The sequence below is a fragment of the Mus musculus genome, chromosome 10, assembly GCF_000001635.26.
Source record: "Mus musculus strain C57BL/6J chromosome 10, GRCm38.p6 C57BL/6J".
NCBI lineage: Eukaryota > Metazoa > Chordata > Mammalia > Rodentia > Muridae > Mus > Mus musculus.
This window is the reverse complement of record NC_000076.6, coordinates 58,497,431-58,525,348: the sequence shown is the minus strand read 5'-3', so window position 1 is coordinate 58,525,348 and position 27,918 is coordinate 58,497,431. Positions and strand designations below refer to the sequence as shown.

The following is a 27,918-nucleotide window of genomic DNA, read 5'->3' as shown; positions in this document are numbered from 1 at the left end:
GCCTGTATGATATGCTGACTCAATAGCTGTGGGAGTGACCAACCACTGTGTGATTGAATTTAAGGTCCACTCCAAGGAATGGAATCCATGCCTAACACTGCTCAGACAGCCAAAAAACAGGGACAAGATTGGCCACGGACCTAGAGGAAAACCAAATACTATTATTCTCTAAAGGACCATAGCAATAAAATGACTCCTAATGACATTCTGCTATGCTCACAGATCAGCAATCATTACAGAAGCTTGCTGCTGCAGGAGACAGGAACTAATGAGAGCCACAACTGGACAATGTGCTGAGAGGGCCCTTGGAACACTCAGTCCTAAATAGGATGTCTGGTGTATCTTTCACCTTAGGGCTCAGGATATTAGGTGGAAGACAAGGCAGAAAGACTGTAAGAGCCAGTGGGGATGGAAAACAGCAAGGAAATGGTGCCTTGCAGACACAAGACTGACGCACATATGAACTTATAGAGTCTGTGGCAGAATGTACAGGGCCTGCATAGGGTCAAACCAGATGGGATCCCAACACAAGTTCAAACCCAGAAGCTATCTTCAATTGTCAACCGGTCACAAAGAAAAACTGGTTTTCTCCAATGGAGTCTCTCTGAATATACATACCACACTTAAGGGCAGGCCCTAGGCTCAGTGATGGCTAACACAAAACAAACTCAATGGTATTATTAGAGTGTTTTGTTGCTGCATTTTTTTGTGTGTGTGTATATGTTTCTCATGGTTTTTCTTGTTGGTTTTCTTTTTGTTTTTGTTTGCTAGTGTGTTTCCTAAAGAGAGAAGAAAAGGCATGAAGTAGGATGGGTGTGGAGGCAGGAAGGATTTGAGGAGATGAGGGAGGATAAACTGTAGTTAGAATATAGTGAATGAAAAAAATTATTTCCAACAAAAAAGAAAAAAATAATGTGTGTGTGTGTGTGTGTGTGTGTGTGTGTGTGTACAAAGAGGAGGAAAAGAGGTGAAATAAGCAAATATGGCAAGATGGTTATAATGAAGCTAAAAGAAAAGAAGAATTACTTTATGATCAAACACTGTAGGATTACCTCCTTTAAAATCTGAAATCTTGTCAGAACCTCTTCTTTCACACCTTTAATTTTGCTCAAGGCAGTTTCATGGCTGAAAAGCAGCTGTTCTCGTTCTGCTAAAAACTGTTCTCGTTTTTGAAGTTCTTCTGCAAATTTCTTCTGTGCTGTAGTTTCATACTACCGAAATAAACAATTTAAACGATTTTTATTAATTAGTTGACAAACTCTGCAAATAATGTTTTAATCCACTGACACTGTTTTAATCAAAAGGTTTTGCTGACTCAAGAAGGTGTGGTCACTTTGGAACAGTCTGGTAGTTCCTCAAAAATGTTAAACATAATTAGCCTCTGACTCCAGCATTCCGAGAGAAATGAAAGCATATATCCATACAAAACTTAAACACAAATGCTCACAGCAACATCAGCACAATAGCCTAGATTGTAAACAACCTATAACTAGTTAGTTTTATAACTGTCAACTTGACACAACCTATAATTACCTTGGAACAGTGTTTTAATGAGGAATTACCTAGAACAGGCTGACCCATGAGCATGTCTATGGGGGACTGTTTTGCCCAGCCCATTGTGGGCAGTACCACTCTCTCAGCAGGGGGTCCTGAGCTATGTAAGACAGAACAAAAAGCTAGACAAGCAAGATTTATCTGCTCTTGACTGTGGATATGATATAACTACCTGCTTTTAATTAAGGTCTTGCGGCCTTGATTTCCCTGCTATTATGGTGTAGTGGTTTGAATATGCTTGATCCATGGGAAGTGACACTAGTAGGAGGTGTGGTCTTTGTGAAGTAGGTGTAGCTTTGATGAAGAAATGTGTCACTGTGGGAGAAAGCTTTGAGGTCATATGCTCAAGCTCTGGCCAGTGCTCAAGAGAATTTCTTCCTAGCTACCTTTGGAAGACAGTCTCTTCCTGGTTGCTTTTGGATCAAGATGATAACTCTCAGCTCCTTCTCCAACACAAAGTCAGCCTGGATGATACCATGCTTTTCCACCTTGATGATAATGGACTGAACCTCTGAACTTATAAGCTAGCCCTAATTAAATGTTGTCCTATATAAGAGTTGCCTTGGTCATGGTGTCTCCTCACAGCAATAGAAACCCAAAGACAGGTCTCTTCCGGTCCACGCCAGCACCAGGGCAACTTGGGCACAGAGTCTGCTGACACCCTAGGACCTCTGGTAAGTGGAACACAACTTCTGCTCCAATCCAATCTCGTGGGATCTGAGACTGCATTAATTAGGGAAGCAGAAAACGCGGCCTGACCAGGGTCACATGTCCCTTCCAGTCCGCGTCAGCACTGAGGCACCTTGTGCGTGGAGTCTGCAGACTCCCCCAAGGTCCCCACAGGACTCTCCATGGGATCTTAGGACCTCTGGAGAGTGGATCACAACTTCTGCCAGGAGGCAGGTTCCAACACCAGATATCTGGGCACCTTCCCTGCAATAGGAGAGATTGCCTGCAGAGAGTACTCTGAACACTAAAACTCAGGAGAGAGCTAGTCTCCCCGGTCTGCTGATAGAGGCTAACATAATCACCTGAGGAACAAGCTCTAACCAGAGACAACTATAACAACTAACTCCAGCAATTACCAGATGGCGAAAGGCAAACGTAAGAATCTTACTAACAGAAACCAAGACAACTCACCATCATCAGAACGCAGCACTCCTACCCCACCCAGTCCTGGGCACCCCAACACACCTGAAAAGATAGTCCTGGATTTAAAAGCTTATCTCATGATGATGGTAGAGGACGTCAAGAAGGACTTTAATAACTCACTAAAAGAAATACAGGAGAACACTGCTAAACAGGTAGAAGACCTTAAAGAGGAAACACAAAAATCCCTTAAAGAATTGCAGGAAAACACGACCAAACAGGTGATGGAATTGAATAAAACCATCCGAGACCTAAAAAGGGAAGTAGACACAATAAAGAAAACCCAAAGTGAGGCGATGCTGGAGACAGAAAACCTACAAAAGAAATCTGGAACCATAGATGCGAGTATCAGCAACAAAATACAAGAGATGGAAGAGAGAAATTCAGGTGAAGAAGATTCCATAGAGAACATGGGCACAACAATCAAAGAAAATACAAAATGCAAAAAGATCCTAACTCAAAACATCCAGGATATCCAGGACACAATGAGAAGACCAAACCTACGGATAATAGGAGTTGATGAGAATGAAGATTTTCAACTTAAAGGGCCAGCAAATATCTTCAACAAAATTATAGAAGAAAACTTCCCAAACCTAAAGAAAGAGATGCCCATGAACATACAAGATGCCTACAGAACTCCAAATAGACTGGACCAGAAAAGAAATTCCTCAAGACACATAATAATCAGAACAACAAATGCACTAAATAAAGATAGAATATTAAAAGCAGTAAGGGAGAAAGGTCAAGTAACATATAAAGGCAGGCCTATCAGAACTACACCAGACTTTTCAAGAGAGACTATGAAAGCCAGAAGAGCCTGGACAGATGTTATACAGACACTAAGAGATCACAAATGCCAGCCCAGGCTACTATACCTGGCCAAACTCTCAATTACCATGGATGGAGAAACCAAAGTATTCCACGACAAAACCAAATTCACACATTATCTTTCCAAGAATCCAGCCCTTCAAAGGATAATAACAGAAAAAAAAAAATGCAAGGACGGAAACCACACCCTAGAAAAAGCAAGAAAGTAATCCTTCAACAAACCAAAAAGAAGACAGCCACAAGAACAGAATGCCAACTCTAACAACAAAAAAAAATAGGAAGCAACAATTACTTTTCATTAATATCTCAAGATCAATGGACTCAATTCCCCAATAAAAAGACATAGACTAACAGACTGGCTACACAAACAAGACCCAACATTCTGCTGCTTAAAGGAAACCCATCTCAGGGAAAAAGACAGACACTACCTCTGAGTAAAAGGCTGGAAAACAATTTTCCAAGCAAATGGTCTGAAGAAACAAGCTGGAGTAGCCATTCTAATATCAAATAAAATTGACTTCTAACCCAAAGATATCAAAAAAGACAAGGAGGGACACTTAATACTCATCAAAGGTAAAATCCTCCAAGAAGAACTCTCAATTCTGAATATCTATGCTCCAAAGGCAAGGGCAGCCACATTCATTAAAGAAACTTTAGTAAAGCTCAAAGCACACATTGCACCTCACACAATAATGGTGGGAGACTTCAACACACCACTTTCATCAATGAACAGATCGTGGAAACAGAAATCAACAGAGGTTATGAAACAAATGGACTTAACAGATATCTACAGAACATTTTATCCTAAAACAAAAGGATATACCTTCTTCTCAGCACCTCATGGTACCTTCTACAAAATTGACCATATAATCGGTCGCAAAACAGGCCTCAACAGATATAAAAATATTGAAATTGTCCCATGCATCCTATCAGACCATCATGGACTAAGGCTGATCTACAATAACAACATAAATAATGGAAAGCCAACTTTCACGTGGAAAATGAACAACACTCTTCTCAATGATACCTTGGTCAATTAAGGAATAAAGAAAGAAATTAAAGACTTTTTAGAGTTTAATGAAAATGAAGCCACTTCATACCCAAACTTATGGGGCACAATGAAAGCATTTCTAAGAGGGAAACTCATAGCTCTGAGTGCCTCCAAAAAGAAACTAGAGATAGCACACACTAGCAGCTTGACAACACACCTAAAAGCTCTAGAAAAAAAGGAAGCAAATTCACCCAAGAGGAGTGGACGGTAGGAAATAATCAGACTCAGGGGCGAAATCAAACAAGTGGAAACAAGAAGAACTATTCAGCAAAATCAACCAAGTGGAAACAAGAAGAACTATTCAAAGAATAAACCAAACAAGGAGTTGGTTCTTTGAGAAAATCAACAAGATAGATAAACCCTTAGCCAGACTCACTAGAGGGCACATGAACAGCATCCTAATTAACAAAATCAGAAATGAAAAGGGAGACATAACAACAGATCCTGCAGAAATCCAAAACACCATCAGATCCTTCTAAAAAAGGCTATATATACTCAACAAAACTGGAAAACCTGGATGAAACGGACAAATTTCTAGACAGATACCAGGTACCAAAGTTAAATCAGGATCAAGTTAACGATCTAAACAGTCCCATATGCCCTAAAGAAATAGAAGCAGTCGTTAATAGTCTCCCAACCAACAAAAGCCCAGGACCAGATGGGTTTAGTGCAGAGTTCTATCAGACCTTTAAAGAAGATCTAATTCCAGTTCTGTACAAACTATTCCACAAAATAAAAGTAGTAGGTAATCTACCCAACTCATTCTATGAAGTCACAATTACTCTGTTACCTAAACCACAGAAAGATCCGACAAAGATAGAGAACTTCAGACCAATTTCCCTTATGAATATCGATGCAAAAATACTCCATAAAATTCTCGCTAACCGAATCCAAGAACACTTTAAAACAAGCATCCATCCTGACCAAGTAGGTTTCATTCCAGGGATGCAGGGATGGTTTAATATATGGAAATCCATCAACACAATCCATTATATAAACAAACTCAAAGACAAAAACCACACGATCATCTCGTTAGATTCGGAGAAAGCATTTGACAAAATCCAACACCCATTCATGATAAAAGTCTTGGAAAGATCAGGAATTCAAGGCCCATACCTAAACATGATAAAAGCAATCTACAGCAAACCAGTAGCCAACATCAAAGTAAATGGTGAGAAGCTGGAAGCAATCCCACTAAAATCAGGGACTAGACAAGGCTGTCCACACTCTCCCTACCTATTCAACATTGTATTTGAAGTCCTAGCCAGAGCAATTCGACAATAAAAGGAGATCAAGGGGATACAAATTGGAAAAGAAGAAGTCAAAATATCACTTTTTGCAGATGATATGATAGTATACATATAAGTGACCCTAAAAATTCCACCAGAGAACTCCTAAACCTGATAAACAGCTTTGGTGAAGTAGCTGGATATAAAATTAACTCAAACAAGTCAATCGCCATTCGCTACACAAAGAATAAACAGGCTAAGAAGGAAATTAGGGAAACAACACCCTTCTCAATAGTCACAAATAATATAAAATACCTTGGCATGACTCTAACTAAGGAAGTGAAAGATCTGTATGATAAGAACTTCAAGTCTCTGAAGAAAGAAATTAAAGAAGATCTCAGAACATGGAAAGATCCTCCATGATCATGGATTGGCAGGATCAACATTGTAAAAATGGCAATCTACAGATTCAATGCAATCCCCATCAAAATTCCAACTCAATTCTTCAACGAATTAGAAAGAGCAATCTGCAAATTCATCTGGAATAACAAAAAACCTAGGATAGCAAAAAGTCTTCTCAAGGATAAGATTCTGGTGGAATCACCATGCCTGACCTAAAGCTGTACTACAGAGCAATTGTGATAAAAACTGCACGGTACTGGTATAGCAACAGACAAGGAGACCAATGGAATAGAATTGCAGACCCAGAAATGAACCACACACCTATGGTCACAGGGCCCCCCAATGAAGGAGCTAGAGAAATAACCCAAGGAGCTAAAGGGATCTGCAACCCTATAGGTGGAACAACATTATGAGCTAACCAGTACCCCGGAGCTCTTGACTCTAGCGGCATATGTATCAGAAGATGGCCTAATCGGCCATCATTGGAGAGGCCCATTGGACATGCAAACTTTATATGCCCCAGTACAGGGGGACGCCAGGGCCAAAAAGTGGGAGTGGGTGGGTAGCAGAGTTGGGAGGGGAGGGTATGGGGGACTTTTGGGATAGCATTGGAAATGTAAATGAGGAAAATACCTAATAAAAAATATTTTAAAAAACAAAAAAAGAAAAGAAACCCAAAGACAAAAGTTGGTACCAGGGACCAAGGTATTGGTATTAAGGTATCGCTGTGATAGGCCTGACCATATTTTGTTTAGAAGAATATAGATTTGGGGACTTTGGATTTGTAAAGCATTGGAATGTTTTAAATGGGGCTTAAGTAGGAACATAGAAGATAGTGGTGCCGAGGATGATTTGAACTGTGGGAGCCTAACTCAAGAAGTTTCAGAGGAAAATTTTAGAATGTTGTCTAGAAATCATTCGTGGGATATTTTCATGAAAACTGTGGCTACTTTTTGCCCTTGTCCAAAGAGTCTGCCTGAGGCTAAGGTAAAGAGATGTAGATTAATTACACTGATACAGGAAGCCTCAAAAAAATTAGCATAGACTCTGCCCTGTGGTTCATTCTTATGAAGAACATTCTGATCAACTTTAGCAAGACCTCAGCATATTAGAAATGCTAGTGGGATGACCACCAAGAACAACAACAATGGAGTATAGTCAACCAGAGCCTAGAGTGTTACAGAGGGCAGAGCTGGAAAAGTGACCCAAGCCCTTTGGAGGAGCCAGGAAAATCATGTATCCATCCCACTGCAACAAGAAGCTATGAAGTTGAAGTTGCCTTGGAGACCCTAAGATGTTAGAGGTGCTAGAGTCATGTGATACCTGCTCAAGAAAGCTGCTAACAGGGAGTGGAACCAGCCCAAGAGAAAGAAGTCTGTTGCAATCAATAAAGATAGAAGGAATTGGAAATCTGAAAAGCATTTTACATCAGACATGGAAATGCATAGTTCGGAGTTTACCCAGCTGGTTTTTGGTCTTGCTTTGGTCCAGTATCTCCTCACTGTGTTCTTTCCTATGTTTTGGAATGGTAATGTCTATACATTGGAAGTATGTAATCTGCTTTTTTAATTTTGACTTTATAGAGGACTATGGCTAAAAGACTGCATGAGGGCTGGAGAGATGGCTCAGTGGTTAAGAGCCCTTACTGCTCTTCCAGAGGTCATGAGTTCAAATCCAAGCAACCACATGGTGGCTCACAACCACCTGTAATGAGATCTGATGCCCTCTTCTGGGTTGTCTGAAGATAGCTACAGCGTACTTATATATAATAAATGAGGAATCTCCTAAGATACTTTGAACTTTAGTCTTTTAGATATTGTTTAGACTGTTATAGACTATGGAGACTTTTGAAGTTGGACTAAATTTATTTTGTATTATGCTATGGCTAGGTATGGCCCCCATAGACTCATGTGTTTGAACAAGCCTATGGGGGCCAGGGAGTGGAATGTGGTGGTTTGAATATGCTTGGCCCACAAGAAGCGGGCCTTGTTGGGAGTAGGTGTGGCTTTGTTGAAGGTCATGTGTCACAGTGCAGAAGGGCTTTGAGGTCCTATCTTCAAGTTCCACCTAGTGCTAAAGAGGTCTTCCTTCTGGCTGCCTGCAAAAGACAGTCTTTTCAGATCAAGATGTAGAACTCTCGGCTCCTTCTTCAGCACCAAGTCTGCCTATATGATGCTATGCTTCCCCCATGATAATGAACTGAACCTCTAAAACTGTAAGCAAGCCCCAATTAAATATTGTCCTTTTTAAGAGTTTCCTTGATCATTATACTTCTTCACAGCAATGGAAACCCTAAGATACATAGACTACAACCTGGGATTGCAAGCCAATAAACCATTCCTTCTTCTGTGTTGATTTTTGCCAAAGTATTTTATCACAGTAACAGAAATGAAACTGGAACAGTACCCAATGTCCAATTAATGAATAAAGCAAGAAAATGTGATATATAACAGAGTAATACTTAGCAATAAAAAACATGCACCGATACATGACACAACAAAGGATGTACTTGAAAATATGCTAAGCGAAAGGATCCAGTCACAAATAACTACACACTATAGGATACCATTTGCAAAATATCCACAGAGACAGAAAGTACATTAGTGGTTGCCTTTTGCAGATGACGAAATATTTTAAATTTGGTTGATATGATGTACAACTCCATGAGTATATTAAAAATAGTAACAGATTATAAAATTAATGAGTTATAAATTTAAAATGTAGTTTTTTAGCTCAGCAAAAAGTTTCAGCATTTATTCAACTGCTCCACAACTAAAAATTCATGTTTTTTTTCCTTAACTAAGCTTTACTGCACACTCAAATAATCTCAGTATCATTAATGGAACCCATCATTTAAATATCTCTACAGTTCATCCATGTCTCTATATCCTTGGCCCTTATCCTAATCCAAGACATCATCAGACTGCCACTGTCACTATGCATTCTGTCACCTCTCTAGCTCTTAACTACTGATGACAACTTAATATACTAACCTAAACGTAGATACTGTAGTTGAGAATTAGGCATGCCCAACTCACAGCCCATAGTGGAGTGCAGTCCAGGACAGCTATGAATAGGATCCAATACAAAACTAAAGACTTGTAAAACACGAAGTGTTCCTGTTTGTTTTGTCTTATAACTCCATTGCACAGTTCTCAAGCATAAGTTTCACAAATGATGACATCGTGTGTCAGGCAAAATAATTGCAAGTGTGCTTTCATAACCTGTGGTCTGTGAGTTCCACACATCTCAAAGTCCCATGTATCTTTGGTCCCCACACTGGTACTAAGGGAAGGTGCTAGAACCTTTTAGAGGTACATGTTAATGGAAAGTCCTTAGGTCACTGGAGTTTACTCTTAAGGCATTGTCTTAGTCAGAGTTTCTATTCCTGCACAAACATCATGACCAAGAAGCAAGTTGGGGAGGAAAGGGTTTATTTGGCTTACACTTCCATACTGCTGTTCATCACCAACGAAGTCAGGACTGGAACTCAAGCAGGTCAGGAAGCAGGAGCTGATGCAGAGGCCATGGAGGGATGTTCTTTACTGGCTTGCCTCACCTGGCTTGCTCAGCCTGCTTTCTTATAGAACCAAGACTACCAGCCCTGAGATGGTCCCACCCACAATGGGCCTTTCCCCCTTGATCACTAATTGAGAAAATGCCTTACAGTTGGATCTCATGGAGGCATTTCCTCAACTGAAGCTCCTTTCTTTGTGATAACTCCAGCTGTGTCAAGTTGACACAAAACTAGCCAGTACAGGCATATTATGGGACTCTGGTACTTTCTCCTTTGGTTGATGGCCATAAAAGGAGTTTGGCTGTGTCAATGCTTTTATCATATGCTGTTATACCACAGTCACTGTTTTAGTTTTTGTCAATTTTATATAAGCTAGCGTCATCTGGGAAGAGGAAAACTCAAGGAAAAACAAAAAACAAAACTAAACAAAAAACCTCTCCATCAGACTGACCTTTAGGCAAGTCTGCGGAGCACTTTCTTGATTAATGACTGAGGCAAAGAGGCATTAAGGGCAGTGCCACTTTGGGGTAGTTGATCCTGGGTTGTATAAGAAAGCAGGCTGAGCAAGCAATGGAGCACAAGTTACTAAAGTGTGTGGCTCTCTTGCCTCTCTTTAGTTCCTATTTAAGTTTCTGCCCTGATTCCTCTTCATAATGGACTGTGATCTGGATGTCCCCATGTTGTTTTTGGCCACAGTGTTTTATCACAGTAACATAAAGCAAACCAGGACAATCATAGATCAGAACCTCCAAGGCAAACCGAAAATCAAAGCAAACCGTTTCTAATTACTTTATATTGAAATCACATCTTCCTATCCTACCCAGCTTACTAATCTCACAGTCAGGAGCTCTTTAGATTAAAACTCTTTAAGATAGCCAGCATGGGTTTTCACGACTTTTTTTCACTACAGGGTCTGCTTAATTCACCACCTGGCAGTTTCTCCTTGTAAGCACCTCCTTCGTTCGTTCGTTCTTTCCTTTCTTTCTTTCTTTCTTTCTTTCTTTCTTTCTTTCTTTCTTTCTTTCTTTCTTTCTTTCTTTCTTTCTTTTCTTTCCTTTCCTTTTCTTTTCCTTCTTTTATTAACACAGTATTTTTACTGATTATTTGGGAGTTTCGCATCATACAGCTCAATCACACTCCCCAGCCATCCCAGATCTTACCACCCACCCTTTTGATCTCTTCACCCCAAAAGAGGAGGAGGAGGAGGAGGGAGAGGGAGAGGAGGAAGAAGAGGAAGAAGAGGAGAATGGGGAGTAAGAGGAGGAAGAGAAGGAAGGAGGAGGTCGTTGTCCAGTCTGTGTCAACTATACACTCACTGGAGCATGGTCACACTCCCAGTGGCCATTCCTTTTAAGAAAACTGAGTCCTTCCTCACCACCAGAAGCCATGAATTGTGCAGAGCTACACTTCAACATCCTTATCACAGTTTCTAAGTTCTCTTCAGTGGCTTTCTGGGTAGGCTGACTTTTAGGGGAGGTGAGGTAGGTGAGGGTTGTTACAGAAGGCTCCATGCCATTCTTTCTTAACTATGAATCTCAGCCTCCGCATGTGCTATGGACCTTAGCATGGTGTCTGGTAGCAGGACCGACCATAGACATTAACGTGGCCCTCTGCTGCAGAAGGACCATGGACACCATCATAGTTCTTTTTTGAGGCAGGGTCCCACTATATGGTTCTGACTGGCCTGAAACTCACTGTGTAGCCCAGTCTGGTCTTGAACTCACAGAAATCCATGTGCCTCTGCCTCCCTGTGGCTGAGCCTAAGTTATGTGTTACCACATCAGGTCAATGCCATTTGTACCCAGAATGCTGTTCTCACTGTTCTCCTATCTAAATTCTACCTCCCGTCGAGGACCAGGCTCAGTCTTTCCCAGAATACTTCTGGTTGATTTAGGATAAAAGTAATCTTGTTCTTAAATACCACAGTAATCATAGTTTCAATTATTTCATAGTTATATATGATTGCTTTCAATAAAAAGAGGCATATGAACTGCACTAGATAAACTCATGCCAATCGACTTCTTTTATAGAGGTACTTACAACAATGAATTTATAATGTCTTCAAATAACACACTTTGTATCAGCACGTTCTGTTTGATATCTTAAGAATGGGCTGGGTTGAAAATAAATATAAGACAGTCTAATATCTAAGACACACCTACCAGCAAACTAGCATTGCTTTGACTTTTCTCTCAGCTACTACATTTTCCATTCAACAGTTCCTATCAACCAAATCTGCCCCTTTTGAACTGCCTTGAGCTGTTTATGTATAACTGAAATCAAAGTCCTTACAGTGAAGTTTTTCAGATAGTTTTAGAACACAAATATTTCTGAACTCTCAATTCAGCATTTGGTTTTTACCTGCAGTTTCATATGTATATGGTATAATTCATCATATATTTGATTTATTTCATGTGGAAGCAAACCCTGCTTCTTTGACACTTTGGGTCTTGGGTACACGGCCTGCTTCAGAGGACTGTCAATGGAACCACTGCAGCATTCAGTCTCAAGGCCTGAGGCCATGCTAGTCATCAAGGCATCTGCAAAAATTTAAAACGTTTTCAGACAGAGAATCTTCAGAAAGAGTTGCTTTAAATAAAAATTACAGTATTGTTAGAAAATATGGAATGAATGACAAAGCAAAAGAACTGGTAAAATGTAACAAAAGATATGGATACAGCATATAAATAATGATTTGCACTTTGTGAAACATTTCTGGTAAATCTGAAATTGTTTTAGACTTAACTGTAATGTACATGAAAACACTCATGAATTAACTAACCTAGTCCTAGACATGGAATGTTACCTCATAAACTCCTAATCATGTTTCCCTCTGCACCCTAAAACCAAATTAACCACCAACTGATTTACAGTGCTAACCATTGCCTTTGCTTTCAAGTCCCTCTACCTACATTTTAAAAGTTCCTGTTTTGTCTATTTTAGACTTTATATGCCTGTGGTTAACATGACTTCTATAACCTCTCCCTTTAAACACTAACAATGTTCTCTGAAATCTGCCCAGGCTGACTGCAGAATGATGGGCTTATAAGTCTTTCCTGCTTATTCTATTTTAAAAATATATAAAAACATTCTCCCAGACATGTATTTAAGCTGTATTGCTTAGAGTTTACACACTCATGCATATAAATATAACTAATAGCAAATTGCTGGCTTTTAGGATCTATGTGCAGGTTCAGCTTTACTAATGATCTCATGATGACAAATAGGGTTTTGTTTTTTTTTTTTTTTTTTGTTTTTTTGGTTTTTCAGGGCTTCTTCTGTGTAGCCCTGGCTGGCCTCAAACTCAGTAATCTGCCTGCCTCTGCCTCCCAAGTGCTGGGATTAAAGGCGTGCGCCACTGCCCGGCGACAAATCGTTTTCTAAAGTGATTAAACAGTCTAAACAGTAGTGGATAAATTTCACTTGCTTCCAATCCCTACCAATATCGTATAGATCAGAACCTTCTTTCTGCTAATAAACGCTCTCTTACAAAAAGTAAACCCCTGGGGCTAGAGAGATGGCTCAGCTAAGAGCACTTGTTGCTCTTGCAGAGGATCCAGGTCAGATGATTGTAAGCTACAAGCATCCATAACTCCAGTTCCAGAGATCCAATGCCCTCTTCTGACTTCAGTAGGAACCAGGCGCACACATGATTCGCATACACACAGGTAAAACATGCACACACATAAATCCTTTTTTTAAAAATAAAAAAAGTAAAATATAAACTAGTCCAGCCTCTAAGAAAATCAGTTTAGGCACTTCAATAGACTAAAAATTTGTCTACCATTACAAGAGTCACCATATCACTTCTGGTGCAGGGCTCAAAGTCAATGTGCCACACAGGCAGGCATTTGTGCATCCATGTTTGCTGCAGCACTATTCAGAATACAAGTGACAGAACCAACCTAGTGATCCTTCAACAACAAAATAACCAAATAAAATAATAACCAAAGAAAGTGGGATACACTACACATATGAACACACACACATACACACAATTTTATTCAGCTATAAAGAACAAAATTCTGTCATTTGTAGAAAAATGGATTCAACCGGAGATTATAATATTAAGTGCATGGAGTCAGTCTCAAATACAAATATGTCATGTTTTCTCTTATTTATATATTATAGATTTTTATATAGATGCATAAACTAAGGGCTGGAAAGATATCTCAAAAGTTGATGCTCTTTCAAAGGACCAGAGTTTGATTTTCAGCATCCACATGGTACTCTGTCCACAAATGCCTGCAACTTCAGCTCTGATGGCATCCACACACACGTTTACATGTGTGCTACCTCCCCCCTCAAAAAAATTAGACACATTGGCCCATGGTGGCACACGCTTTTAACCTCAGCACTTGGGAGGCAGAGGCAGGTAGATCTCTGAGTATGAGGCCAGCTGGTCCAGGACAGCCAGGGATACACAGTGAAACCCTGTCTTGAAAAACCAAAATGAAAAAAAAAAAAAAACAAAAACTGATAATAATAAAAAGACATGTGAGCTGGACATGGTGTCAGGCACCTTTAATTCCAGCACTTGGGAGGTAAACAAAGACACATTTCTGTGAGTTCAAGGCTAACCTGGTTGATAAAAGTTCTAGTATAGCCAGGGCTATGTAAAGCCCTGTCTCAAAACAAGCAAACAAACAAAAAAATAGACACATAAAACTGTGTATGTATATATGACATGAAGATAAAAGCAAGATTTTCTAGAGACAAAAGGGAGTAACTGGAAGTGGGAGGGGTTAATATAGAGAAAATATGTTCTAAGTATATTCCATAGTTGTATGGAAAGCATTCCTATGAAACCCAGTACCATAAAGAATATGAGCCAATAAAAACTCAAACTTTAGAAAACAAAATTCTCTGTCACAGTGTCCTTGGGAACTCACGCTTTAAGAGTCTTTCATTATACTCCCCCATGGACAGACCATGAACCAGCCAAAATACATATATACATACATACATACATACATACATACATACATATATACATACATACATACATTACATTACATAATTTACACTTAGCAGCCAGAAGCAGGAGGATCTCTATGTTTGAGGACAGTTTGGTTTACAAAGAGAGCTCTTGGACAGCCAGAACTACTTAGAAAAACCCTTTCTCAAAAAACAAAAACCTAATTGATCTCTGGCATATACCCATATCCCAGCAACTGACCGAGGCACAGGCATCACAAGTTCAAGGTCAGCCTGAGCTACTGAGTGAGAACATAACTGAAAACAAAACCATGTAATAAAATGATTTCTTTATAAAAAGTTTCATTACTGAGATAAGCAAATGAGTGAAAAACCATACCTGACTAGCCAATCCCTAGCCTGGGCACTCAAATACATTCAACTTTTAAAAGTAAATTTCTCTTATGTTTTCAGTAGAAAAACTGGTCACCTAATGGGAAACACAAATGATATCATCTTCAAGTGCTGAGACCAATGGAACAAAGGGGATGAAGTAGGGCAAAGAAGACAAAAGAATGGCGACTGCATGTGCCCAGGGCTTCCACAGGGTGGGTGTGCGCCACACCTTGCAGCCAAAGGGACAGAGTAGACACCACTTCTGGTTTGCTTTCCCTGAGATCCAGAGGAAACTGTGGGTCTATTCGGGCAGACAGAAAGCCCTGCTACTGAGCACTTTTCAGTACTTTCTCAAAGCCCCGGCCGGGGTTGGCCAGATTCTAGGAGGTCCTTCCCACAAAGAAAAACCTGAAAAGAAGCTAAAGGCATCATAAAGTTCAGCTAACCATCAATTTATTTGGATAGGTTTTGAGAATGGAAGAACACAACCAGAAAACAGTATGCATGCTTATTTTTCTTCTCCTTTAACTTCACCACAAGTACAGAAAGTATAATATGGTAATAAACGCTCAGAGCACAGAAACACACAGAGTCCTAAGGAGCAGTTACCGCTATGAGGTGAGCATGGTTTTCTATACATAACAAATTACTATTCCCTTACAAACTCTCCTACCGGTTTCCATTTCTTTGAAAGACTGCTTTGTTATTTTGGAGGCACCATCTCTATGATCATCTTCCATTAATTCCTTTTCTGTTTCCCATTTCTTTAAATCATGAAAAGAATCCAGTTCATCATCTAGGCTTTAACAATATAAATATCAGAAATCCACAAGTTCACTACAACCACTGACAAAACAAACAAAACTGCTTTTCAGATAGCAACACCACAAATAAGGAAAATGCAAAGATCATTTTTAAATACAAAAGACTATGAGCATAAAACATACAAACTAAGTTAAGATTCCTGAAAGTGTCTGCATGTGCTTTTCAATCTGTCTGCATGTTTAAAACAGTTTAAAACTTTTAGAATGATCTGTGGCTACCAAACTCTTGCAAAACTCAGTAACTCTGATAAGATGGGCACTGTTATCTTTAATTTGATTAAGATAATTAACAGTTACCCTACAAACTAGAAGCCATGCTTTGGGGCTACCTCAGAGCAGCACAACTCGCCTGCTTACAGACACATTTGATCATTCTTCTAGAAGGACATTAAAAACAGAACGAGCCAAGACTTTCACAGTACATATAAAATGTCACTGCACCACAGAATGAACGTTAAGATATGAAGGTTGTTATGGTCATGTGTAAAGTACTCCTCAGGGCTCCAAGTCCCCAGATGACTGCATTAACAGGTTAACCCACTAATTATTCATCATACTAAATGAGCTGTTAGGAAATGAGGCCTCACCGGAGAAATCTGGTCACTACCAAGGTGTTTTTCTCCCCCCTCTCCCCATTTCATTACTTAATTTATTTACTTTACATCCCAATTGAAACTTCCCCTGCCTCCTCTCCTCCCAGTCCCTGTCTCTTATCTCCCCCCTCTCTCCTCCTCTCTCTCCTCAGAGAAGGGGAGACCTCCCATGGATATCAACCTGCCTTGGCAGTTCAAATTGTAGTAGGGCTGGGCACATCTTCTTCTACTGAGGCTAGATGAGACCTTCCGTCCAGTTGGGGGAAGGCAGGCAACAGAGTCAGACACAGCCCCCGCTCTTGATGTTATAGGTTCAACATTAGGATCAAGCTGTAAATCTGTTACATATGTGTAAGGAGATTGACTAGCCCCACCCCATGAATGCTCTCTGGTTGGTGGTTCAGTCTCTTTGAGCCCCTATGGGCCCAAGTTAGTTGATTCTGAAGATTTTCTTGTGGTGTCCTTGACCTCTCTATCTTTTAATCCTCCCTCCCCCTCTTCCACAAAACTCCCTGAGCTCTGCCTAATGTCTGTGCATCTGTTTTCATCAGTTGCTGGGTGAAGCCACTCACATGACTGTTGTGCTACGCTCCTGTCTGTAAGCATTGCAGAATATCATTAATAGTGGTGGTGTGGGCTCTCTCTCATGGCATGGGGCTCAAGTGGGGTCAATCATTGATTCCCTCACTTTCTGCTCCCTCTTTATGCCTGCACATCTGGTAGGCAGACATGTTTTTCAAAGATTTGTCTTGTCTCTGTTTCCCAGGAGCCATAAATTGTAGCTCTCTGCTCTACCATAGATTCCATCATGACATTCTGCATCACAACAGCCCTAGAAATATGGCAGCCAGCAGCTACGGAATATAACTCTGAAACCATGGGCCAAAATAAACCCCCCTCTTTTGTTAATGTCACAGTGACAAAAACAGACTAAAATAAAAGGGTTTTACATTATCTTGAAGTATCTCAGTATAAATATTATATTTATAGTATATTTCTTTTCAGACTAGACACTTTTAAGTAATAACTATTTGTGACCTGTATCTACTGGCAGGACAGCATACTCATAGTAGACTATTATGACTAAGGATTCTCTCTCTCTCTGTCTCTCTCTCTCTGTCTCTCTCTCTCTCTCTCTCTCTCACACACACACACACACACACACACACACACACACCTCTTCTCCACTACTGTTTCTTGAGCTGCTAAAAGCACAGTAATAGTATTTATTATTCTAAATGCCTTACCAGTTCACATTTAAATGTTTGAAGGAACTGCAGAAAGGTGGAGTCGGATGATTCCTTCCATCAGAGTAATATCTTGGTGAGGAACCCACTTTATCTCCAGAGCTGTAAGTATCTAAACCATCTGTCAGGAAAAAACATTAGTCAAATACTAATGGTCTCATTCTGGCCTCCTAAAAGGAAGATCAAAATCACTGTCTCTCTAATGTGAGTTTAGAAAATACACACTGAATTTCATACTCATATTGTACTTTACTGATTACACAATGCTCTTCTATTTTTTAAAGATTTATTTATTTATTTTACATGAGTACACTGTAGCTGTCTTCAGACACACAAGAAAAGGCAATAGATCCCACTACACATGGTGGTGAGTCACCATGTGATTGCTGGGAATTGAACTCAGGAAAAGCAATCAGCGCTTTTAACCTCTGAGCCATCCCTCCGGTCTCCTGCTCTTCCACTCTTATTTGATCTAGGCAATGACTCTGAAGTAAGACTAGGTGCCTTAAATATAAGTCTCTTGTACACATTAGGGTCCTAAAGACCAGAGAACCGATGCAAACCAGTTGTATTACCTGGAAATCAGAAGCCAACCTTCTTGCCACCTATATAGGAGGTCCTAGAGCATTTGTTTTTTAACAACTGTAAGCCTCTATCCAAATTCAGGAGAAAGAAAGACACTCCCTTCAGATAAATATAAAATAGATTACTATCTTGGTTAGGGCTTCTATTTCTGTAAAGAGATGTCATGTCCCTTATAGTCATAGTGGAAGCAAGGTGGTGGCAGACATGGTGCTGGAGAGGTAGCTGACATCCACAGGCAACAGGAAGAGACAATGAGCCACTAGGCCTGGCTTGAGTTTCTAAGACCTCAAAGCCCACCCCCAGTGACACATTTCCTCCAACAAAGCCATATATCCTAATAGTGCCACTCCCTATGAGCCTATGGAGGCCATCTTTATTCAAACCACCACAATTACTGACTCAGTTACCTGGTATAATCTACCACAACAAGCATCCATAAATAATGCATATTTCAAAAATTCAAAATAACTAGGCATTGTGATGGGCATAATTACAGCACTGGGAAGTCGGGGACAGGAAGACTAACAAGGAGTTGGTGGACAGCCTGGGTCTCTCGGCTTGCTTCAGCAGTCAATTTCAGCCCAGAGACTAAAGGAGTCTCTGGGAGGACTATCTTCATCAGATGTGGGCATGTCTGTTGAGCATTTAATGAACTTTTAAGAAAAAAAAATCTCTAAATATTTAATGTTTTAATACAAAGAGCTAAGCCTTTTAGAAGCTGTGGTTCAGAAGGTTGAAGACAAGTTATATACAGTGCAGGTCACACAGATTCCTATTCTCAGTGCTAGTCAGAAACAACCCCACACCTGATGCAAAAGTTTTACAATGATAATTAACTGCCATTCATTCTGATAGATAGATGATAGATAGATATATAGATGATTGATAGATAGATGATTGATAGATAGATAGATAGATAGATAGATAGATAGATAGATAGATAGATAGAGATACATAGAGATAATGTGTGTGTGTGTATGTGTGTGTGTGTACCAGTAACCAGAACAGGGTGTTAGTGTGAGATCTTCCTTCCCCCAGAGCTGAAGTTATAGGTGATTTTTAACCAATGTGAGTGTTGGGAACCAAACTTAGGTCCTTTGGAAAGCAGTGTGCATTCTGGGTTTGTTTCTGTTTTAAGGTGAATGTGTTGCCTTCATATATGACTGTGTGTTAACAGTGCCTCGCAGAGACCAGAAATGGGTACTGGATCCCCTGGATCTGGAGTTACAAAAGGTTTAGAGTTGCCATGTGGGTACAGGGAATCAAACCTGTATCCTCTTCAAGAGCAGAGTGTGTACTGAGCCACCTCTCTAGCATCCAGTGTGCACTCTTAACCATTAAACCATTTCTCTAACCCCATCATTGCTTTCTTAACTGAAAACATTTTTTCATGCAATATATTTTTATATTTTCCTGTCCTCAACTCCTCCCAGATCCTACCCATTTTCCTTCCCAATGTACTTTTTTCTTTCAAAAACAAAACAGAGCAAAAAGAAAAAAAAAAAAAACAAGAAATGCACACTCACATACACAAACACACACACACACACACACACACACACACACACCTACAAAACAAAAATCAAGAAATAAGAAATGGCCAAACAAATGAAACAAAACGTCCACAAAAATACCACTCAGTTCATTTTGTGTTAGCCACCTTTCTGGGCATAGAGACTGCCCTGGAAGGGTGAATGTCATACCAGTGATATCCCACTGGAGAGAACTCATTTTCCCTTTGGCAGCACATATCAGTTGCAGATAGCTTCTTGGTTGGGGTGGAACCCCCATGTCCACTTGCCCTTCTCAGTGCTGATACTGCTGTTTTGTTTGAACTATGCAGTCTTTATGTGTGCTGGACGGTCTCTGAGCTCCTACTGTGTCTGGAAGGTACTGTTTGCTTGGAGTCATCTACCATTCTAGCTCTTACAGTCTTTCTGCCTCCTCTTCCACACAGATCACTGAGCTCGGAGGGAGAATTTTGATAAAGACATCCCATTTAGGGTTGAGTGCTCCCAAGTCTCACTCTCTGCACATTGTCCAGTTGTGGTTCTCTGTGCTAATTTCCATCTACTGCAAGAAGTTTCTCTGATGTGGGTTGATCAAATCAATGATCCTCTTCCATCCTTTTACACTGGAGATGTTGTGGTGTTTTTTTTGGAAGCCCCAGAAAGAACCTGTTTACCAATCCAGTGTTAGTCTATCTCCCTACTAAAGAATTGAGATGATTATGATTAAGAATTTATTAATGAAAGCCAGCTGTGATGGTGCACATCTATAACTCCAGCACTCAGGGAACAGAGGCAGGTGGATCTTCATGAGTTTGAGGGGAGCTTGGGCTACAGAGTAAGTTCCAGGACAACCAAGGCCACACAGAGAAACCCTGTCTCGAAAACCAAACCAAACAGGGCAAAATAAATAGATAAATAAATAGTGTTTGTTGATTCATTATTTTATTATTATAGTGTGAATGTCCACCCCTCTTTCCCTCCACCCCCGTTTTCATTTACTATTCTGGGATTATTTATTTACTGTATTCTTGTGTGACATTAACCTCTGGAGACGGAAGTTTTCCTTCAAGTACCTTCTGTAGAGCTGAATTGGGAAGAAAGAAATTGCTTAAATTTGGTTTTATTGTGTAATATGTTTCTTTCTCCATCGTCACTGAGAAGTTTTACTGGGTATAGTAGTCTGGACTGGCACCTGTGATCTTTCAGAATTTGTAAGCAATTCTGGCTCTCAGAGTCTCCACTGAGGTGTTATTCTAATGAGCCTGCCTTAATAAGTGACTTAGTCCTTTTCCCTTGCAGCTTTTAATATCTTTTTTCTTTGTTCTGTACATTTAGTGTTTTGTTTTGATTATTATTTGTCAGGGTAACTTTTTCTTTCCTGTCTATTTGGTGTTCTGAAAGCTTCTTATATGCTAATAAGCACCTCTTTCTCTAGCTTGGGAAAATGTTCTTCTATGATTTTATTAGAAATATTTTCTCTACCTTTGACCTGGTTTCTTCTACTTCCTCTACACCTATTATATATAGGTTTGGTATTTTCATAATGTCCCAGATTTCCTGGGAATTTTGTGCCTAAAAATCTATTTTTTTTTTTTTTAAGATTCAACATTTTCTTTGACAGAGCTATCTATCCTTCCTCTACCTTGTCTTCAAGACCTGACACTCCCTCTTCCATGTCTTGGAATCTGTTAAAAATTACAATTAATGGCTTATCTCTGAAATTTTTGATTAGCTAAGCTGTTTTTTGTTGTTGTTGTTGTTGTTGTTGTTTTAGACAGGGTTTCTCTGTATAGCCCTGGCTGTCCTGGAATTCACTCTGTAGACCAGGCTGGCCTCGAACTCAGAAATCCGCCTGCCTCTGCCTCCTGAGTGCTGGGATTAAAGGCGTTCGCCAAACCGCCCAGCTGATTAGCTAAGTTTTTAACTTCTAGTTTTATTTCAGTTGAGTTTTTTTTTTTTTTTTTGGCAATTCTATGTCTACTTTCTATTTTGTTTTTTGCATTTTTAAAGAGATTTATTTTATTTATACGAGTACACCACAGCTGTTTCCAAAGACACCAGAAGAGATCCCTTTACAGATGGTTGTGAGCCACTATGTGGTTGCTGGGAATTGAACTCAGGACCTTTGGGAGAGCAGACAGTGCTCTTAACTGTTGAGCTAGTTCTCCATCCCCCTATTTCTTCTTTCATGTCTTAGACTGTTCATTAATTCATTCGACTGTGTTTTCAGAGATGTCATTTAAGGTATTTATTTAAATCCTCTTTAAGGTTCTTGAACATATTTATAACTATTATTCTGAAGTCCCTTTCTTATGCTTCAGCTACATTGTATTTCTACACTGTATTTCTCAGCCTGTTACAACAGGAATGCTTGGCTTCTGAAGGAGGCATATTGTCATGGCTGTTCATGGTTGTGCTTTTGTGCTGGGATCCAGGCATCTAGAGTTTTGATGTTTGAGGTATTTCTTGGTGTAGATACCTGGTCTTATCTTTGCTGGGTGGGTGTTCCATTCCTTAATAGCTGCTGTCCATTCTAGATCCTAGGCTAGTACGGTTGCTATGGCTAGGCTAGTACAGCAGAGAGTACTTCTGCAAGTTGAGGTGACACAAAGGAATGGAGATGAGCTAGAGGGGAACGCTGAGTAGGTCAGTGGTTAAGGGAACCCTGGGTCTACATCAAGAGGTGGATACCTCAAAGAAGGGAGGTGGGGTGGGAGGACAGGCTCCTGTCGCCAGGGTGCTACAGGACTAAGAGTAAATTTGCAGAGATCGGAATGGAGAACAGGAAGCATAGTGAAGATTGCCTACCTGAGTCCCAGCACAGTGTAGCTATTGAGGGGGTCCCTGGTAGGAAGTTTCTCAAGATTTGCAGCTGACACAAAGCAGTGGAGATGGGGAAAAGGAAAGCTGAGAGTCAGATGGGACAGGTAAGAATGCCCTGGACCCGCACCAAGAGGCAGAGTCTCCAAGGAATAGAGGTTGGGTGGAAGAAGGGGTCTGCTGCAATGCTTGCTGCAGTATGACCTCAGTCACTGTATAAAGGGCACATGCTTTATCAATTCTCCCCTAAATTTTTAATTAAACAAATATATCTGTCAGGGAACAAACACAATCTATCTTCAACTCTCATAAATTCATACCTGGGAGAAACACTGGTGACCAAAGACAACCTAACAAGAGTAAAGCAAGCAAGTTTATTAATGCACAGTACACTTCACACAGAGAAGCTTCAGTGAAAGATTATTCAAAGCATGGCTTAGACATCTGACATACATAGAATCTTCAACAAAGATTAGGTTCTTAAACAAGTGATGAGACACTGGCCAGCAAGTCCCAGGAATCCACCTATCTCCACCTTCCCAGGAACAGGGTTACAAGGGCATACTGCCGAACGGGGGTTTGACATGTTCTGGATGACCCACACTGGATTTCACATATTCTGGATGGCCCACACTGGAGTCCTTATGCTTTCAAAGCAAGTACTTGGCCAACTAAGCCATCTTCTCCATCTCATGAAGTTTTTCTGACTCTAGTGCTTCTTATAGTATTTAAACTTAAGGGACATATTTGGGGGTGTAGTATTTCTAGCTTTCTTCATACAACACAGAAACATCACACAGTACCAAAGAATTTCAGGTATATAACAGTTGACAATTCTGTTACAAAATGATTCTCAACTAAAAAAAAAAACAGTTTTCGAGTGATATTTATAAATTATAGACCACAAAGTAAAGCTATACAGACACCGGCAAGAAATTTGAAAACTGCTGGTCTCCAGAAGTTCTGCTGTGAACTCAAGAAGCACAATCAATCAGTGCATATTGAGTCATTAAGACTCAGGTCTCAAAGGATGCTTACAGTTTTAGGGTTACCACTAGTGACTATAAACTCAGTGAATACACACTTTAGTCCAAGTCGATCTTTTTTAAAAGTCTGCTAATCTCTAAAGCCTTTTAATCTCTCTTCATTGTCTGGGTTAGAGGTGGAAATAATTCCTTTCTTCTAATAAATTCTAAAGATCCAGAGTATTTGCAGTTATTTCTTTTCTTTCTTTCTTTCTTTCTTTTTTTTTTTTTTTTTTTTTTTTTTTTGGTTTTTCGAGACAGGGTTTCTCTGTGTAGCCCTGGCTGTCCTGGAACTCACTCTGTAGACCAGGCTGGCCTCCAACTCAGAAATCCACCTGCCTCTGCCTCTGCCTCCCGAGTGCTGGGATTAAAGGCGTGCGCCACCACGCCCGGCTATTTTTGACTACTGCTTACAACCAACTTTAACTGGTTACCTCTTTTTTTTTTCCTTTAATTGATCTGTCTACAGACCTAATTCTGATATTCCAGAAACTGTAACCATTCTGCCTTTAATATCACACGTAACTTTCCTGAAAGTGCTGTAACTCAAATCCTTGCAGACAGGGTATTTCAGTTTTTTTTAAACTTATCAAGTTCATTTATGCTTTTATCCAAGAGTGCAGTTTGTCTCCTACCATTATGTAACGTATTTTGGAAATTAGACTGAGCCCCTTGACTTGTATAAATCAGACCTATACAGCTCTCCACTCTACCAGCCAGTCCTCAGACCCAGCTCAGACCCGGTCAGTCCTCATACCCAGCTCAGACCCAGCCAGTCCTCAGACCAGCTCAGTCCCAGCCAGTCCTCAGACCAGCTCAGTCCCAGCCAGTCCCAGTGTCTTAGTCAGGGTTTCTATTCCTGCACAAACATCATGACCAAGAAGCAAGTTGGGGAGGAAAGGGTTTATTCAGCTTACATTTCCACATTGCTGTTCATCACCAAAGGAAGTCAGGACTGGAACTCAAGCAGGTCAGAAAACAGGAGCTGATGCAGAGGCCATGGAGGGATGTTCTTTACTGGCTTGCTTCCCCTGGCTTGCTCAGCCTGCTCTCTTATAGAACCAAGACTACCAGCCCAGGGATGGCACCATCCACAAGGGGACCTCCCCACTTGATCACTAATTGAGAAAATGCCTTACAGCTGGATCTTGTGGAGGCATTTCCCCAACTGAAGCTCCTTTCTCTGTGGTAACTCCAGCCTGTGTCAAGTTGACACAAAACTAGCCAGTACACCCAGCCAGTCCTCAGACCCATTCAGTCCTCAGACCCAGCTCAGACCCAGCCAGTCCCAGCCAGTCTTCAGACCCAGCTCAGTCCCAGCCAGTCTTCAGACCCAGCCAGTTTCCATTCAGTCCTCAGACTCAGCTCAGACCCAGCTCAGTCCCAGCCAGTCTTCAGACCCAGCCAGTTTCCATTCAGTCCTCAGACTCAGCTCAGGTCCCAGCCAGTTCTCAGTCCCAACTCCCATATCTTGATGAAGTTAAAGACACTATTCATGCTGCAACTACCAAAGTTTAATGATTATTATGTTTAACTAATAAATATTAGCTCTGAAGTATTAACAAGTTAATGAATTAATTTTTAATACTTATTACCATAAAATGTTTCAGCTTATCAAAAAACATTACAAGCCAACTTGATAAATTTTCCCTTTATTTTTCATTCTGGTATATTCTTTTTTTGTTTTGTTTTGTTTTGTTTTTTCAAGACAGGGTTTCTCTGTGTAGCACTGGCTGTCCTGGAACTTGCTCTGTAGACCAGGCTGGCCACAAACTCTGAAATCCGCCTGCCTCTGTCTCCCAAGTGCTGGGATTAAAGATGTGCGCCACCACTGCCCGGCTGGTACATTCTTTCTTGCCTAAATAAAACTTACTAGTATTTTCCGTGCAGTATATTCTGTACAATTTTTTTTAACATTTTTCAAAAGCAAACATACCAGCTGGGGACATGGTTTAGTGACTGAGCACTTGCTAAGCACTGATCAACTTCCTCAGAACTGATTAATAGTCTAGATTCGACTCCCAGTACCACAAAAGAAAAGTAAAAGGCACGCATATTATAAATTACATCTCACACACACACCAAAATCCCTCGATAAATTTAGTTTTAGAAGACATCTCACACATTCAACTCTAAATTCACAATTAGGTGATTATCAGACTGAATATTTTTTTTAATGAAAAATGAGTAACAATAAGCCTAGGTCTAAACATTTCTATAAATCTCTCTCAAGTTAAATTTGTTAAAATACTCAAATATACAAAATTTTCTTTTGGCTTACCTGGGGAGGTCACAATTCTTCTTTTATATTTAGTCTGGTCAAAATCTGAAAGTTCATGCTAGGTGAGGAGAAAGATACACTTAAGTTAAACACTAAGACCTATTCTCTTAAAATACTTTTCCATAATTACAAAGGTTAGCATGGACAAACCTAGGGGCACCACTCAACCCAAGATCAGCATCACTAATTAGACAAACAGCATGTACCTGTTGATTCATCAGAGCAGCCCACACACCAGTCATGTCGTTTTCCTGCCAAGAATACAAAACCAGAATCAAATCAGAAGCTATCCGTTAGACAAACTCAAACTGAGAGACATTCTAATACACACGTCTTCCACCTTGTGCAAGCACTAATGTTACAAGAAACTAGGTGTGGACATCTGTTGTAGATTAAAGGCAACCACACACAATCAAATGTAATGTTCGGACCCCAGGTAGTATCTGCACCAGGGTATGCTTTATCATTGTGGTAATCTGTGTACAAACTATACACTATCCTGTTTATTATCACAATACTAAATTTCTTGGAAAATATCAATAAGGCTTTAAAAGAGAATGTGCTTCACAGGAAAAGCAAGCTAGAGGAGTATGTGTTGGAGTCTCAATTAAGGTTATGTGAGGATAGAATGAATTTGTGTCATGGTCACCGGAACATTGGGAAATATTGCTATTTCTCAAGAAGGGGTTTTGGAAAGCCAGCAAATGTGGGAAGGAACAGAGGAATGCCTGCGACCTTGCTCACCTTCTGGAGAAGTCAGGGTAAATGATGTTCCCATACCTCAGATGATTTTTTTGAAGACAACATTGTTATGCTTTATATAACCTTGACCATGCTGGGCTGTCAAGCAGGCTTCTCAGCTGAACTGTAAACACCTAACTCTGTTATCAGAGGGTGAGGATTTAAAAAAAAAAACCGAATCTGGTCGTGCAAACTGAGGTATGTAATTGGTCTCCCGCTTCTGTTCTTCCAGGATTCATCGAAGATGTGATCTGGCCGACCTCTCACAAGATATTAGCAAAGACCTCAGTGGGGGCCCCGCCTCAAAAATGGCAAGACTCTCCTGGTGAATGGCGCTCTCAAGGGAGGACTACAAGAATGCACATCGCCACAACTTTTCTGTAAGTTTGCAATTACTTCGGAGTAAGATGCTTTCCAGAAGGAACTACAGTGTCTTCCGTGCCTGCTGCACTTTGGTCACCGCCAGCATTGGTTACCAGGACCAAAGCCACGCCCCGTCCGTCGAGGCGGTTTCCCCGAGGGCGGGAACTCTCTAGTGAGCCTCCCCGAGGAAGGCAGGGCTAGCGACCTCCCGCGGCCGCCCAGCAGAGCCCACCGCGGCTTCCACCCATCTCACCTCCACGGGGCACCTTCCCGCCAGGCCGTAGCGGCTTTTGAGACGCTCCACTACCATATCCTGTCCCGGTGGCTTGACCACCCTGCGCTCCATGGTGAGTCTCTGACTGCGGTCGCCCGGGAAACCGGGTTCACAGTCACGTCAGGGCGGGCAGTACGTCACGACGCCTGGCTCCGCCCCCCGAGGACGCCGGAAGCCGGTAGGAGGATACACTACAACCCAGTTCTCGGTTGCCCCTTAGAGTTTCTCAGTTCCAAGTCTTTTACCCGCCATAAATGTGAAGCATGAAAAAGGTGAGTTCTGCCGGGCAGTGGTAGCCCACGCCTTTAATCCCAGCACTTGGGAGGCAGAGGCAGGCGGATTTCTGAGTTCGAGGCCAGCCTGGTCTACAGAGTGAGTTCCAGGACAGCCAGGGCTACACAGAAAAACCCTGTCTCGAAAAACCAAAAGGAAAAAAAAAGGAGGGAGAGGGAGAGGGGGAGGGGGAGAAGAGAAGAAAGATTCCCTTGAGAGCGCTGGCTCGGCCAGCAGGAAGGCGAATAACTTCTCCACAGCAGAGAGCCAGAATGCTCCCCAAGGCTGGAGACCACAGGGACTACAGGGTAAATTTTACTGTGCACTACATAAAATTA

The 27,918-nt window shown here is 40.8% G+C and overlaps 1 protein-coding gene across 7 annotated transcripts in view; it reads right to left on the bottom strand.

Annotated features, from left to right (window-relative positions):
- Nucleotides 1-27,650, bottom strand: part of Ccdc138 (coiled-coil domain containing 138) — a 78,546-nt gene extending 50,896 nt beyond the window's left edge. Inside the window, exons 1-7 of one of the 7 annotated variants that reach the window (XM_006514275.4) lie at nt 27,287-27,650; nt 26,136-26,180; nt 25,930-25,987; nt 17,708-17,828; nt 15,717-15,844; nt 12,092-12,270; nt 1,053-1,211 (exon numbers count right to left, since the gene is read on the bottom strand). In XM_006514275.4, the coding sequence (XP_006514338.1) occupies nt 1,053-1,211; nt 12,092-12,270; nt 15,717-15,844; nt 17,708-17,828; nt 25,930-25,987; nt 26,136-26,180; nt 27,287-27,379 (783 nt within the window). In that variant the 5' untranslated portion in view covers nt 27,380-27,650. Of the gene's footprint in view, nt 1-1,052; nt 1,212-12,091; nt 12,271-15,716; nt 15,845-17,707; nt 17,829-25,929; nt 25,988-26,135; nt 26,181-26,673 lie in introns of those variants that run through there. The other 6 variants (XM_006514273.4, NM_001162956.1, XM_030245353.1 and 3 more) reach the window with 6 other exon arrangements.
- Nucleotides 27,651-27,918: the final 268 nt, after the last annotated feature.